The sequence below is a fragment of the Corvus cornix genome, chromosome 1, assembly GCF_000738735.6.
Source record: "Corvus cornix cornix isolate S_Up_H32 chromosome 1, ASM73873v5, whole genome shotgun sequence".
In the NCBI taxonomy this organism is placed as follows: Eukaryota; Metazoa; Chordata; class Aves; order Passeriformes; family Corvidae; genus Corvus; species Corvus cornix.
This window is the reverse complement of record NC_046332.1, coordinates 41,153,951-41,167,034: the sequence shown is the minus strand read 5'-3', so window position 1 is coordinate 41,167,034 and position 13,084 is coordinate 41,153,951. Positions and strand designations below refer to the sequence as shown.

The window sequence follows — 13,084 nt, the reverse complement described above, 5'->3', positions numbered from 1 at the left end:
ATTCTAATTTAAAATCTTAAAATGTAAAACCTAATGTACAGTTTTAATTTATTTTGTTCTCCAACTATTTATTAATCAAGTTGTTTTTGAGTAATAAATATTTTGCTTGAGTTTAGCAGTTCTTGTGTTCTGATTCAGTCCACTGGGGACAAGGCATCTGCTATAACCACACAAAAGCCTGAATGACACCAGGACCCATCAGAATTTCTAGCAGGGCTCAGTGTCTGTGGGGGGAAAGTTAAAGAGAATAAGAAGTAGAGGGGCAGTTCTGACAGTCAATTAGAAATTACCCAGGGGACAGAGGTGTAAACAAAGACACTCAGGACCAATGTCGGGGAGGCATAAAAGGTAAGAGATCCTGCACAAGCATGTGCAAAGGGAGAGTGGAGTCTGTGGCCTCACCCACCATGACCCCCAGCATGGGGACAAAGACAAGGCAGGGGCTGCGACAGCTAGATGGGAACATGGCCATGGGCTGAGAGGACCGGTGCACCAGTGCCACTGAGGGTGGCTTTGATGGACAGAGTCATTGGTACAGCAGAACATGAGCAACCAGAGAGAAGGATAAATGTCCAGTCTGGGGATGGAGGTAGCATGCAGGCAGATAGGGAAGTGATGGAGATATGATCACAGGGTCACATGGAGTCAGTGGATTAGCCCTCCTGAGCTGTGACCATGTGCCATGGAAATGGAATCAGGACTGGCAGTCCACCTCACAATGCTGGACAAGAAGCCACAAACAAGAACCACTTCCCAGCAAACAAGCCAAAATTATAAGAAAAAGCCAAGGATTTTTATGTAACTACCACAGATGAATCCTCCAGAGGAGTGGTGCAACACAGAGAAATGCACATCTGATTCCTCCATGCTCCTTGTTTGGGTGCCCCTCACAGGGCAATAATAGCTCAGTGACTTTAAACACCCCTTGAGCTGTAAGACAGCTTGTCTGGAGTCCATCCTCTATTTGAAGGGATTTGATCCCATCTCTTACAACACTCCTCTGATTGTACAAGGAAGTGGACTTGCTATTACTCTTTCTCTAGCAGACTTGGCAAAGGCAGAAAGAGAGGATGGGAATGGCTGACAAGGAGAGTATTCCAGCTACCACAGCTCAAACCCATGAGGCAGAGGTAAAATTTGCTCCTGGTCTTCTGCACAGGGAAGTTCCCTCAGATTTGATCAAAGACATATTACCCCCTGTCCCCACATCCATCAGGGCCAGAGGAAGCCACATGTCTCTCGGTGCACTCACAGAGCCACTGTCCCACTGTGCTCACAGACAAGATCAAAGAGAGGCAGGAGAGATAATGCTAGCCTGAATGGGGCTTTGAGCAACCTGGTCTAGTGGAAGGTGTCCCAGACTATCACAGGTGAGTTGGAATGAGATTATCCTTAATGTCCTTTCTAGACCAACAACTCTATAGTTTTATGATCTTGGAATATCTCTTCTCTGCCATGTCCTCCTCATGCATGTTTTGTGCCATGCTAGATATGCTCTAATTACCACTAAAGCCAAGTCTAAAGCCAACCTATGTTACAAATCAAGCCATGTCTTAACAGCCAAGTAGGGACACAACAGCTCAGCGTTGCTGCAAGGGATGCACCATGGTGAAGTCATGGACTCAAAAGTGGGTGAGCTCACCTGGCAGCAGTCCAGGCAGGGCAGAAACACGGGAAAACTGGGGTTGCCCCAGCATTTTCCAGTGTCTTTTTCAATAGCTTTTGCTCTGTACATAGCCTATCCTGAAGAAACTTCACTCCAAGGACATTAGATGCCTGCAGGCTTAGGCAGGGTGCTTGTGAGTACTGTTTGTACATAACTAATGGGATTCATTCTCTTTGCTTTTAAAAATGCCTACATACTTTGATATCCTAACTAGACACCTTCTTGTATGTGAAGTCTACCTTCAGAAACCAGGCCTTTAGGCTCTGGTTGTTGGCTGAGACTTGAAAGTGATTGAGGAGGAAGCAAAAGGGACATCTCAGCAACAGCGAAGCAGAACACTGTTGTTGTTTACAATGACTCACATTAGATTAAAGTATTTCTCCTGCATAAGGTTAGTACTATTTTTTTAGTTATGACATCCAGGAAACAGCAAAATCAAAATACTCCCTCCACCTCTGGGTTTTAATTAGCTTAAACTCAAAGTACATCAAAAATGAGTGATATTTATTTAGCTGTGAAGAAAAATCTAGCAAGTGTAGCTTGGAGTAGAAACGGATGACAACATGCCATGGATTCCACATAGAAAAGGGGACTAGTGAGATGTGTAAACCATGGAGTTTTTATGTGTATTTCTGCTTTGTTAATGTCTTAAACTTTGAAATGAAAGAACATTACTTTCGGTTTGGGAAAAGCAATGAAATTCCTGGCAAATGAAAGACGTAGCTCAGATGACGTTGGAAACATTGGAAATAGGAATATTGGAGTTGCCTGTCTATACTTAGTGAAAAAGAGAAGATTTCCTGTAACCAGGATTTTGTTATAACTCATAAATGATTTCTGGAATTAAAGGCCTCTTGGGTACCAGCAGGGGAAATTTATCCATAAACATAATTTCAAGTACTTGTCCTGTATGAATAGGAGCTTTCCTTGGAATCCAGGAGCAGGCATGCAAATTAGAAACACAAAAAAGAACCTATTACATCTAAAATTCTTGACTGCACAACAGTTGACCTAGACCCAATCCCCTGCACATGAAATCTCAGGCAAAAACCCCTTAATGAGTTCACTGACAGAGAGCAAGGGTGACCCATGTGCAAGCTGACTGGAACATTGAGTGGTGTCAGTGAATCAGCATTACCATACTGGAGACTCACAACTTTTATATAAAAGCCAGAAGTAGGTCACACACTCACTTTGTCAGCAATAAGACATTTTTGAGGATAGGTTTGTGCTGCCAGGTCTGAGGGTTTGCAGCACAGCCGGGAAGGAGGTGCCAAAGGCACTGAGTTAAGAAATGTTCATGGCAGTACAGGCTGAAGCTGCCGTTTTACAGCTCAGAAGATTCCCATGCACAGACCTTCTCTTCCAGGTGTTATCCAAGGGTCCTACACTGCTACCAGAGTTCAGCCTGGCCAGGACACTGAGGATACATAAAGCAGCAGAGAGGTGCAGTTTCAAACTGAGTAATTAAACTAATCAATTTAGCTTGATCCTATTGAGGCTCTATGAGATGTTCTTTTTCTTTTCTCTATACTACATACTCACTAGTTTTAAAATAAATAACCTGTGAACTAGCAATAACCTTGCCAAAAGAAAGGAGCAAACTTTAACACTTCTTGTCAGTTATATGTCTTTCTCGGGTACAGCTAGCTTAGGGTGGGGCTATGGGAATGCATCCAAGGCAGAAGATTAATTCCAGAAGAGGTAGAGATAAGGGTAATCCTAGGAGTTTGCTCAGACACTTTTAAAGGTTGAAAAAAGGAGAACATAGCAATTTTCACACTGACTTCTTTAATCCAAAATGAGATTGACATTATATATTGTGCTACTTCTGGATAAAGTCACCTCAAAGAACAACATCAAAGAAGATCTCTGTGATTATGGAACTTTCTTCACAAAGCATATTCTAGATGATTGATCTCTAGGTGATTGATGTCCTCAGGGAAATGGGGAATAGTAACAAGAAAAGTGAGTAAGAGGTCGACAGAGTAGCAAAAGTATGTCCTTGAGGAGGCTGATAATTAGAAAACCGTAAAAATTTCATCAATACATTCTTAGATGGTTTTGACGGCTTCCAATACCCCTCTCATTAGAGACAAAGGTGAGCAATGAAAATTTAAGTCCTACAGGTTGGAAAGTTACTTTTTCCTTCTAGTACACACAGAGACACTGAGGGAAGAGAAAAAAAAAAGAGTTGGAAGGCTATAGGGGAGCTGTAAGTACCAGAAGCTGTTTCTTCAGAGAAGTATTTAAGCTGCACAGGAGAACTCTGCAGCCAATTTTTAGATTCATCTCACCCACCCAGGTACACCTCAAATAACTGTGTGAGTGGAGCCATTATCAAAATCTCCCTCAGGGAATTGCTTCCTGTCAGCTCAGCTGGCCCATTTCTAGGTTATTCCCAGAGCCTGTCCAAATCCTTCCAGGTCTAGGGAGGGGTTCTCTCCCCAGTGGAAATGCCACAGGTAGGTGTCTGCTCTTAGGGTAGGAATTCAGTCCTCAGTGACCAGATAACCTTTGTGGAGTCCCACCAGACTTGCTGGTGACAGTCCCTGTTTCAGCTGCCCAGATCCAGCAATCGCTGTCGTCCTGCCTATGGATGGCCACTGGCATGCTGTGCTCTGGGGATCCTTCTGGTACCAACAAAATGCTCTTCAGCAGGAAATTATTTCAGCAAATATCTCAAGTGCAAAATATATTTATAACCTCTCCTTTCACATGTCTATTATCCCACCAGCTCTGTGGAAGGGAGTTTATCTCTCTGCACATTCAAAGTCCCACCTGCACTGCAGGCTTACCCAAAATCCTCTGTCAGCCCCAAGCAGAAGTGGGCATGGAGGAAAAGTGGACCCAATCTAGAGTGAACCTGCTGTTGAGTGTCAGCAGTTCTTACCACCAGTGGCAGAAATGGAGAACAGAGGAACCTCTCTGTGACAAGAACAGCCATCAAAGAGTTTGATCCAGAAAACCTCAGTGCTTTTAAAAACCTTATAGTAAGTATCAAAGAAGGAGAGTGTGAAATACAAAGTCTTTGGGCAATTCTCTGAGAACAGTGGAAAAAACTGCTGAATAAAAGTAACATGAAAATGTCTTGGCTCAATTTTTATAATTTTTATGTATGCTGGAAACAGTATTTTCATTTATTTGTGTTAATTTCACATTTTCCTGCAGAAAAAAAAAAAGAACGTTTAATCCAGGTGCAAACTCTTTTAAAAAAACTGCATAAACAAAGCATTGCTTCATCAAGCAAGGAGTTAAAACACTGACAGGACTCTATCAAAGAGAAAGATGGTGGCACTATAATAGCCTCCAAAAAAAAGGTATAAATCCACCCACCCACCCCCTCCCCAAAAAAAAAAAAAAAGAAACCTAGAAAACTAATTTCTGTTTGTAGTCTACAGTCCTGTAACCTTCTGTGAATATTTGTCACTTTAGGTACTTCAACAACCCTTTTGAAATCAATATTATCTTCGAATGGAAAGCAGTAAAGAGATATGCTTTAAGTTTTGAAGCGTTAGACTACATTTTAACAATTAAAAGGTTAATAAGCTTATTAAAAAGATCTACAGGTCTATTATCTTCTCATTAATCATATTTCCATGTTGCAAAACCTGCACAAGGGTGGAACCGGATGAAAGACAGCACTGATCTGTTTTATGGCAAAACCCTTGTTTTCATGTTCTGTTGCTAGCTAGACATTGTGAGAATCAATGAGTCAGGGATTGGAAAGCTTTATAAAGCAAACAAATACTATATAAAGGTGAAGCAGGTGTGTGGAAGACTGCAAAAAAGACCTCTCTAAAGATTAGTGCAAATGAGAATGGAAAATCGCCCATTTCTCCTATTATTATGTGCAGCACTTTCCTGTGCTTTTCCTGCAGATACAAGGCAGACAAAGGAAGAAGGCCTGAAGCTTATCCAGGTGAGGAAGGCAGATCTCTGGGGAGATGTTTAGCTACTGTTGAGCATCCACGGCAGTCTGTGTAACCAGTATAGAGCAGCCAAAGAGCAAGTAGAATAAATAACTGATTGAATATTTCTCAGAATGGAGGGGGGTACTGTGATGACAAAGGCTACTTTAGCACCAACTCATCTTATTTTACTTTTTTTTAGAGATCAATTAAATCCAATGATGCATTCATTCACTCTGTTAATTCTACAAATAATTAAACTTCTGAGTCAGTCTAGGGTTGGTTTGTAGTTCACGTAGAAATGTGGTTATTTATGTGACGTGTAATATTATGAAACATAACTCTTCATGAAATAAGTATAGCATTTTTTTCTGAATTATTACTATCTAAAATGTAGGGAAATGGGATACAACTATTGAAATTTTATATTCAGTTGTGTATTTCCAATTACTTCCTCTAAAGGACTCTAGGTAACCCTAGGGCACAGGGTAAGTGGAGGGCACATTATCAAAAAATAATTTGTTAAACAAATACTAATTTTAAAAGTATTTTTGATAGCTACAAAATATTTATAGTGATAATACAATGTAAAAAAACTACTATTAAGAGAAAAATATTCATACAGGCTTTAACAAACTATTATCCATGCTGTCATAGAACAGAAAGAAAAGTACCAGAGGCATATGACTGACTGGTGTTTGTATAATACTTTATAAGCTACAAAAGCTAACACTATTGGTTGTTCTAAGTGTTGGGTTTGGTTTTTTCCATTAGAAGTACCTGGAAAATTACTATGGCTTTAAGAAGGATGGGGAATCTTTTGTTTGGAAAAGTGACAGTGCAATGTCCCAAAAATTAAAAGAAATGCAAGAATTTTTTGGGCTGGAGGTGACAGGGAAACTGGATTCTGGCACTTTGGACTTGGTACAGAAACGCCGCTGTGGATTCCCTGACATAGCTGGGTTCTCCACCTTTGCAGGAGAGCCAAAATGGACAAAACAAGTCCTGACATACAGGTAATCACAATGGAATTCTTCATGTCAAGACAGTGTGCAATAGAGGGTGAGTGGTAAGAACACAACTGGTTCTTTTTATATTTTGAAGGATAGTAAACTACACACCAGACCTGCGTCCAGCAGATGTCAATGCAGTGATCAAGAAGGCGTTAAGTGTTTGGAGCAGTGTGACCCCACTGAGATTCATCAAGAAGGACCGAGGTGATGCAGACATAATGATCTCCTTTGCAGCCAGAGGTAAATCTTTATGCAACTGAGTAATTGCCAAGTTGCTGCAGTATAAGGAGCAGTTGAACTGGAATGATTTCTCCCATACATAGCACATGTGAAGTTCAATGTCCAGTTGAACAAGCAGACAGAAACACACAGTTCTTGCTCTAGGTGCTATGGCCATAATTCTTGACAGACTTTGGGGGAGGGCATAGAGGCAGATGAAGAGAGAGAGGAAGAAAATATAGGGAGCTGCCAGTAGCTCACTGGATCTATACCTGCTATGTGCTGCTCAATGTGTGCAGGAACCCCCAGTCAGCTTGTATGGGATTTGTTCTTCAGCTCACAACGACTTCATCCCATTTGACGGCCCAGGAGGCTCCCTTGCTCATGCCTATGCACCTGGAAAGGACTTTGGTGGAGATGCTCACTTTGATGAGGATGAAACATGGACCAAAAGCACAGAGGGTAGGTAATTAAGATCTCCAAATCATTCCTGAAGAAAGTTGCACATGGAATCAAGAGCGCAGTGTCTGTCTCCTCTCTTCTTTAAGAAGTGTTTAAATTGCTGCTGACTTGAAGGAGCACTGGACAGCTGGTTTCATAGCTATATAAAACCTCTGAGCTTCTAGTTTAAGTCCCCAACTCAGCTTCTGCCATGCACTGGAGAGAGACTTATTTTTAAGGGGGCCCTCCCTCTCTCCACTCCTCCAACTTCTTCCCTCACAGCTACCTCACTTGCACTGGCCCAGGGTCCTTCTCCCACACTGAATTCTGCAGGATCTACAGACTATTTCCTCGTACTCTGCTATAACAATTCCATTATTTTTACTTCTGACCAGAATTTCATCTCCAACTGAATTTCCAACAAGAATTTCATTTGCTTAAGCAAGCAGTTCTGAAAGCCTCTGACCTACCTTATGCCCTCCATGTTTTTCAGGACAAATAAAAAGACACCAGTCTCCTATTATGTGTTTTGTTTGATGTTTTCAGGCACAAACCTGTTTTATGTTGCTGCCCATGAGTTTGGCCATTCACTGGGACTTTACCATTCCAAAGATCCCAATTCTCTGATGTATCCAGTTTACAGGAAGTTTGACCCTTCAGTACTCCTTCTTCATCAGGATGATATTACTGGCATACAGTACCTCTATGGTAATTCAGATTTTTTCATCAACTACTGCTTATAATTTCAAAGGCTTTGGATACCTTTCAGTGACATTTTTGTGTATTGGTATACCTCAATGAGTTCACACTAAAATTTCTTCCATAAACTGCTTCTTTTAGGACCATCTCCTAACACAAACAATGATCAAAGGGAATCTACTGAGATAAAAGACCCAACTGAGTCAAAAGATCCTGTATTGCCAAACAGCTGCAGCTCCAATTTAACTTTTGATGCTGTCACCACTTTCCGTGGAGAAATAATGTTCTTTAAAGGCAAGTAAGTCAGCTTCTGGAAGTAAAATAGCTGGGTGTCACTTTTTAAATTATGCCCCACAGCAGAGAAAAATAACTTTAATCAGAATATCAGCCATTTTAGACAGGAAGACAAGACAGGGAATCAGGAGAAGAGATGGAAAACAAAAACAAAGAGGGTGGTGGAGAAATAAAGAGAGAGGTTTAAGGAGGAGGATGACTTTTGGAACAGGGACTGCTGTGAATGGAGGGTGAAAAGATGGCTCCTCTGCAAACATGGGCTGTTTTCACTTTAGGCTGTAAACAAGTCCCAAGTGTTCAGCATCTGGGAGAGCAAAACATGTTTGGCAAAACACATCACCAGCTCTGGGACACTTCATACCCTCTTCGGTGTCTTTGCTTTGAGAGAGCTGAGACAGCCCTGACAAATACCTACTTGAAGAGCCCCTGTAGTGAGGATTTAGTATAATAATAAAAAGAAAGGAAAATTGCACTTTTGTTCCCAAAGTCTTACCCCATACCAGCCACGTGAGCCAGGTCCCTCTAAGTTCAATTTCTGCATTAGGGGAAATAAACGTTTTGACAAAAGGGTTCATCTGACCTATTTTAGATGTCTGCATCAAGAAGAGAACAATCCCACCATGCAAATAACTGTCTTCACATCAACTTTACAGGGAATGTAGTATAACTAACTCAGGGTACATGGTTGAGTTTAGTCTGATATATACTGCCCCTGTTCCCATGATGTGGTTTCATGCATTAATGTGTGTGAACATCTGATTTTGTTTAAAACCTGTTATGTATTTACACGAGGCATATTTGGCGCAAACATCCAGCAGTCAGAACAGCTGATTTTGATTTGATATCGTCATTCTGGCCACGGCTGCCACCTGGTGTTGATGCTGCATATGAAATTTCTGAAAAAGATGAAATGGTCATTTTTAAAGGTAAAATGTTGTCTTTTTATTTTCACATGTTATATTCCCAACTAGCCTTGACATTTTGTGTCTGGTTTCAAAATCACTTAAACTGTTTCTGTAGGATTCCACAATCTTTAATTTAGTCCAATAAATTTCTGTGTGTTCAATCACAGAGATAACAAAAGCATTATCCAAGTTAAAGAACATGTATCTTTTTTTTTAATATCCACATAGAAAAATTTCCCCCCAGAATAAGTGTAATTACTTTTCTTTTTTTCTGGGAAATTATCTATTGAGTTTAAGAATGATACCACCTGCTTCTTCTAAGCTTGTGGGAAACGAATATAAGTATGAAGAAGGAGTGAAATTTCAGTTTTCAAAAAAAGTTATGTGGATAATTATTGCATTTTTTTGGACTCTACAACTATTTTCAGTTATTTGCAAGTACAGTGGTCATTTTAAGGTAACCATTAGATTTCATGAAAAGGATTGTGTCATTTCCAGAAGAAGATTCTCATAACATGTTGTTATCAACTTTTCTTAATAGGGAATGAATTCTGGGTTGTGAGGGGAGATACCATACTTCCTGGATACCCCCAAAAACTCAAAACCCTGGGTTTTTCAAAGGATGTTACCAAAATTGATGCAGCTTTTCATAATGGAAATGAGGGCAAAACATATTACTTCATAGCGGACAAATTTTGGAGGTAATATTTCCTGTATTACTTTATAAATAGAAACAAACATAACCACATGATCAATATCCTGTCGTGATTTAGGATGCATTAGTCAGGCACTTCTGGTGATCTCTTTCAGTGTCACAACTGGTTGTTGAAAAATATTTGAAAGGAGGTGGAAGAGTACTTGTAAGCTCTCCTTTTAGTTGATTTAACTATTTAACAGTTTGTTTGTTTTTTTGTTTTCATTTAGCTGCCTTGGTTAAAAAGCCATCATACAGCTCCCCAGGTCATCTCAGGAAATCAGGCAGAAGCTCACTATTTATATCAAATATGTTTCTGTGGAGTAAGAAGGAGAATGTCACCCATTTTCCAGTTACTAACAGATAGTTTCATAAAGTTGCTGATAAATGCTGTGTACTGCAATGAATTATCTGCTGTGAATGGTTATCATTTTTTTTTTTTTTCCAATCCAGTCCCTACTGCTCAAGTTTGTCTTACAGGACATAGATTTCTAACAAAGAAAGTGCTCATGTTGTGGAAGCAGTAAATAACCTGAAGTATTGCAGATGAACAAAACTTCTTTTTCCTTCCACCACAATGCCCAAATGATTGTACATACAGAGATCACCACAGAGTAACTATTCAGCCACTTATTTGTAGTTTAGGCAGAAGATTAGACTTCAACATTTTAGGTCGAACTCTTGTAACTTGAATGATGAAGAGTTAGATCATTAAATCTCCTGTTAAGCAAATTATAGAAGGGAAAAGCTTTCACAAGCCCTCTTATTCCAGCACTGATAGATAAACTCCACTTCACCAATAATGTAATAGCTTGCTGTAAGTAACTTAAGTAAATTGACTTAAAATAGCTTATAACTTCAGAAAAAAACCCCTAGATTTTTCCTGATAAACTTTTCTTACAGAGATATAACATGAAAGCACTCTTTTTTTTTGATCTATTATCTATCACTCCCTGAGGCATGGTCTCTCATAAAAAACATAAAGCAGATTTATGGTGATGGTTCCAATATTAGGTATTCTTAGATGTATCTTAAGGTGGAGTAAATAGAAGAAATTCACCCAGTGCAGCTAACAGAGTAATAATGAATTTATGGCAAATTGTGTCTCTCTACCTAAATAATACTGAAAATCTTCAATGAACTTGGTTATCTGTTGATAGGTAGGAGATAATGTGCTGAGAGAATTAATCAAGAGTTGTTTACGGATTTCATTGACTCCTGTTTGTTTATCTCTTTTCTCAGTTATGATAAAAGAAGTCAGTCCATGGATAGAAAGCCATTACTGATAAGAGATATATTTCCAGGAATTAATGGGAAGATTGATGCTGTTTTTCAATATGAAAGTGAGTTGCTGTTCTTACTAAAATCTATACAAAATGCTCAGTGTGATAGGGCTGAGAGTGCTTGGGCAGAGAGAGGGATTTCTACATGCTGCTCAGAATCCCCAGGATGACCAGCAAGACCCTGAAGCAGTCACATAACACTCCCATGCTTCACTTCACCCCCTTGAAACATAATGATGGTGCACCTTTGGTGACAGCTGCACATCTGGAAAGGCCAGCTCTAAGGGACATATGTATCTGTATTCATGCTGATGTGCACATCATGCCACAAAAATCAAGACAGTGGCATCTCAACAATGTAAGGTGTACCTGCTGTGAGCGAGGCTATCACAGCCTGGCCCTCTGACACAAAACAATCAGCACCAGCTTCTCCTGCATGAGGGTGAATGGTACTTAGGGAGATGCTGGACTAGACTCAAGGGTACATTCACACTGCCACATGTCACAGCTTCCCAGTTGCCTGTTTGCTCCTCATCTGCTGCTCATCCAAACCCATGCATGCTAATTGTTTCATAGCAAATCTTACTTCTTCCTTCAAAACAAGTCTCACACATTGAGCTGAGAGATCTCTCTCCCAGAGAGCAGTGTGGAAGTGACTAGCCCAGGCTGGACCTCTCCTTCCCTGCATGGTATCTGGCAGCACCCATCAAGCAAGTACCTGCTCACACCTTGCTGTGCTCTGTGCCCCACTGGGGACTGTGCAATGCCTACCGACAGGTGGCTAGGAATGCATCCTTCTGGGGGTTTCAGCACAGCTGGTGTGTAAGAGCACATACTTTACACTGAACAAATGCACAGGATACATCTTCTGTAGTGTGACCTTGTGGGGTTCATTGAATACATGATGCAGCCTGTGCAGCATGTGCATGGCTGGTTTGCTGCAGAAGGTGCCCTCATGCTGCTGTGCCATGTTTTGCATGGTTACACCTGGGAGTAGATGCTCTTGGCAGCATAAATGTTTCCAAAGGTTGCTTTGAGCTCTTTGAGGATGATGTTAAAGTGTACATATCTTTATATCTGCAATATCATAATTCATCTGGGTTGGTTTTTGTTTGTTTTTTTTCCTAGGCTTCCTTTATTTCTTCAGTGGAAGAAAGCAGTTTGAGTTTGATCTTGATAAGAAGAGAGTTGCACGCTTCCTAAAGACAAACTTTTGGTTTCCATGTTAAGAACATGAAATCTGTAAGAAAGAATGTACTGTTACTGTGCCAGAAAAGCTTTTTCTTTTATAAATATATAGAATATGCAGGTACTTCAGCACTAGTCAGCAGATGTCAGTCCCCACACACAATCGGTGTTTCTTTAAATAGCAGAACAGTATTTAACATACTGATATGCACATAAGCATGTAGTTAACATCAGGCTGGCTAGCTTACCAAACAACAATGAAGTTTTTACTTTTGATACAAAATTGTGATTGATTTTATTATTTCCACCATCTTCTTTTCACTCTTCTTGCTGTACATCACCGTACACAGAGCCCTGCCATGGAGCCAGGAGTCCATGAGGAGGAGCATTTCTCTTCCTAAAGCTAGGATTGCTTTCAACTGCTTCTAGACATTTCAAAGTTAACCAAAAAGATTTACCTAGTGCTCATAGTTACAGTGAAACATACAGGAGTTCCAGAGAGCAATCCCTCCCAGCCTGAAGTGGGTGCTGAAAGGTCGAGGTGCTTCTTTTTTTCACTGAATGGAGAGGCAGTTTTTGTTGGACACCTGATAATAGCAGGCTAAATTTAAGTGTGACGAATTCTACCCTAAAGTATTTATTGATACATGTCATTTCCTGCGCAATGTGTTCTCAGGGAGGTTGGAGCAGATGACCCTACTGAGGTCCCTCCCAACCCTACCCATTCTGTGACCAAAGGTTCATCTCCACGGACATGGGAGCAGAGGGGCA

General features: G+C 40.5%; 1 protein-coding gene across 1 annotated transcript; it reads left to right on the top strand.

The window, feature by feature from the left end:
* Window positions 1-5,380: 5,380 nt before the first annotated feature.
* On the top strand, window positions 5,381-12,963 carry LOC104690062 (stromelysin-1-like). Its single transcript, XM_010400594.2, has 10 exons — window positions 5,381-5,588; window positions 6,352-6,593; window positions 6,682-6,830; window positions 7,146-7,271; window positions 7,797-7,958; window positions 8,091-8,247; window positions 9,036-9,169; window positions 9,690-9,849; window positions 11,085-11,185; window positions 12,254-12,963. The coding sequence occupies exons 1-10, from the start codon at window positions 5,481-5,483 to the stop codon at window positions 12,352-12,354; spliced, it is 1,440 nt and encodes a 479-aa protein (XP_010398896.1). The 5' UTR covers window positions 5,381-5,480; the 3' UTR covers window positions 12,355-12,963.
* The last annotated feature ends 121 nt before the right edge of the window (window positions 12,964-13,084 follow it).

Bases quoted from the DNA above. Each gene is read 5' to 3' on its own strand.
- LOC104690062 (XM_010400594.2), top strand. From the start codon at position 5,481: ATGAGAATGGAAAATCGCCCATTTCTCCTATTATTATGTGCAGCACTT. The intron at 9,170-9,689 runs GTAAAATGTTGT...TTTTCTTAATAG, and splicing joins TGAAATGGTCATTTTTAAAG to GGAATGAATTCTGGGTTGTG. The intron at 9,850-11,084 runs GTAATATTTCCT...CTCTTTTCTCAG, and splicing joins ATAGCGGACAAATTTTGGAG to TTATGATAAAAGAAGTCAGT.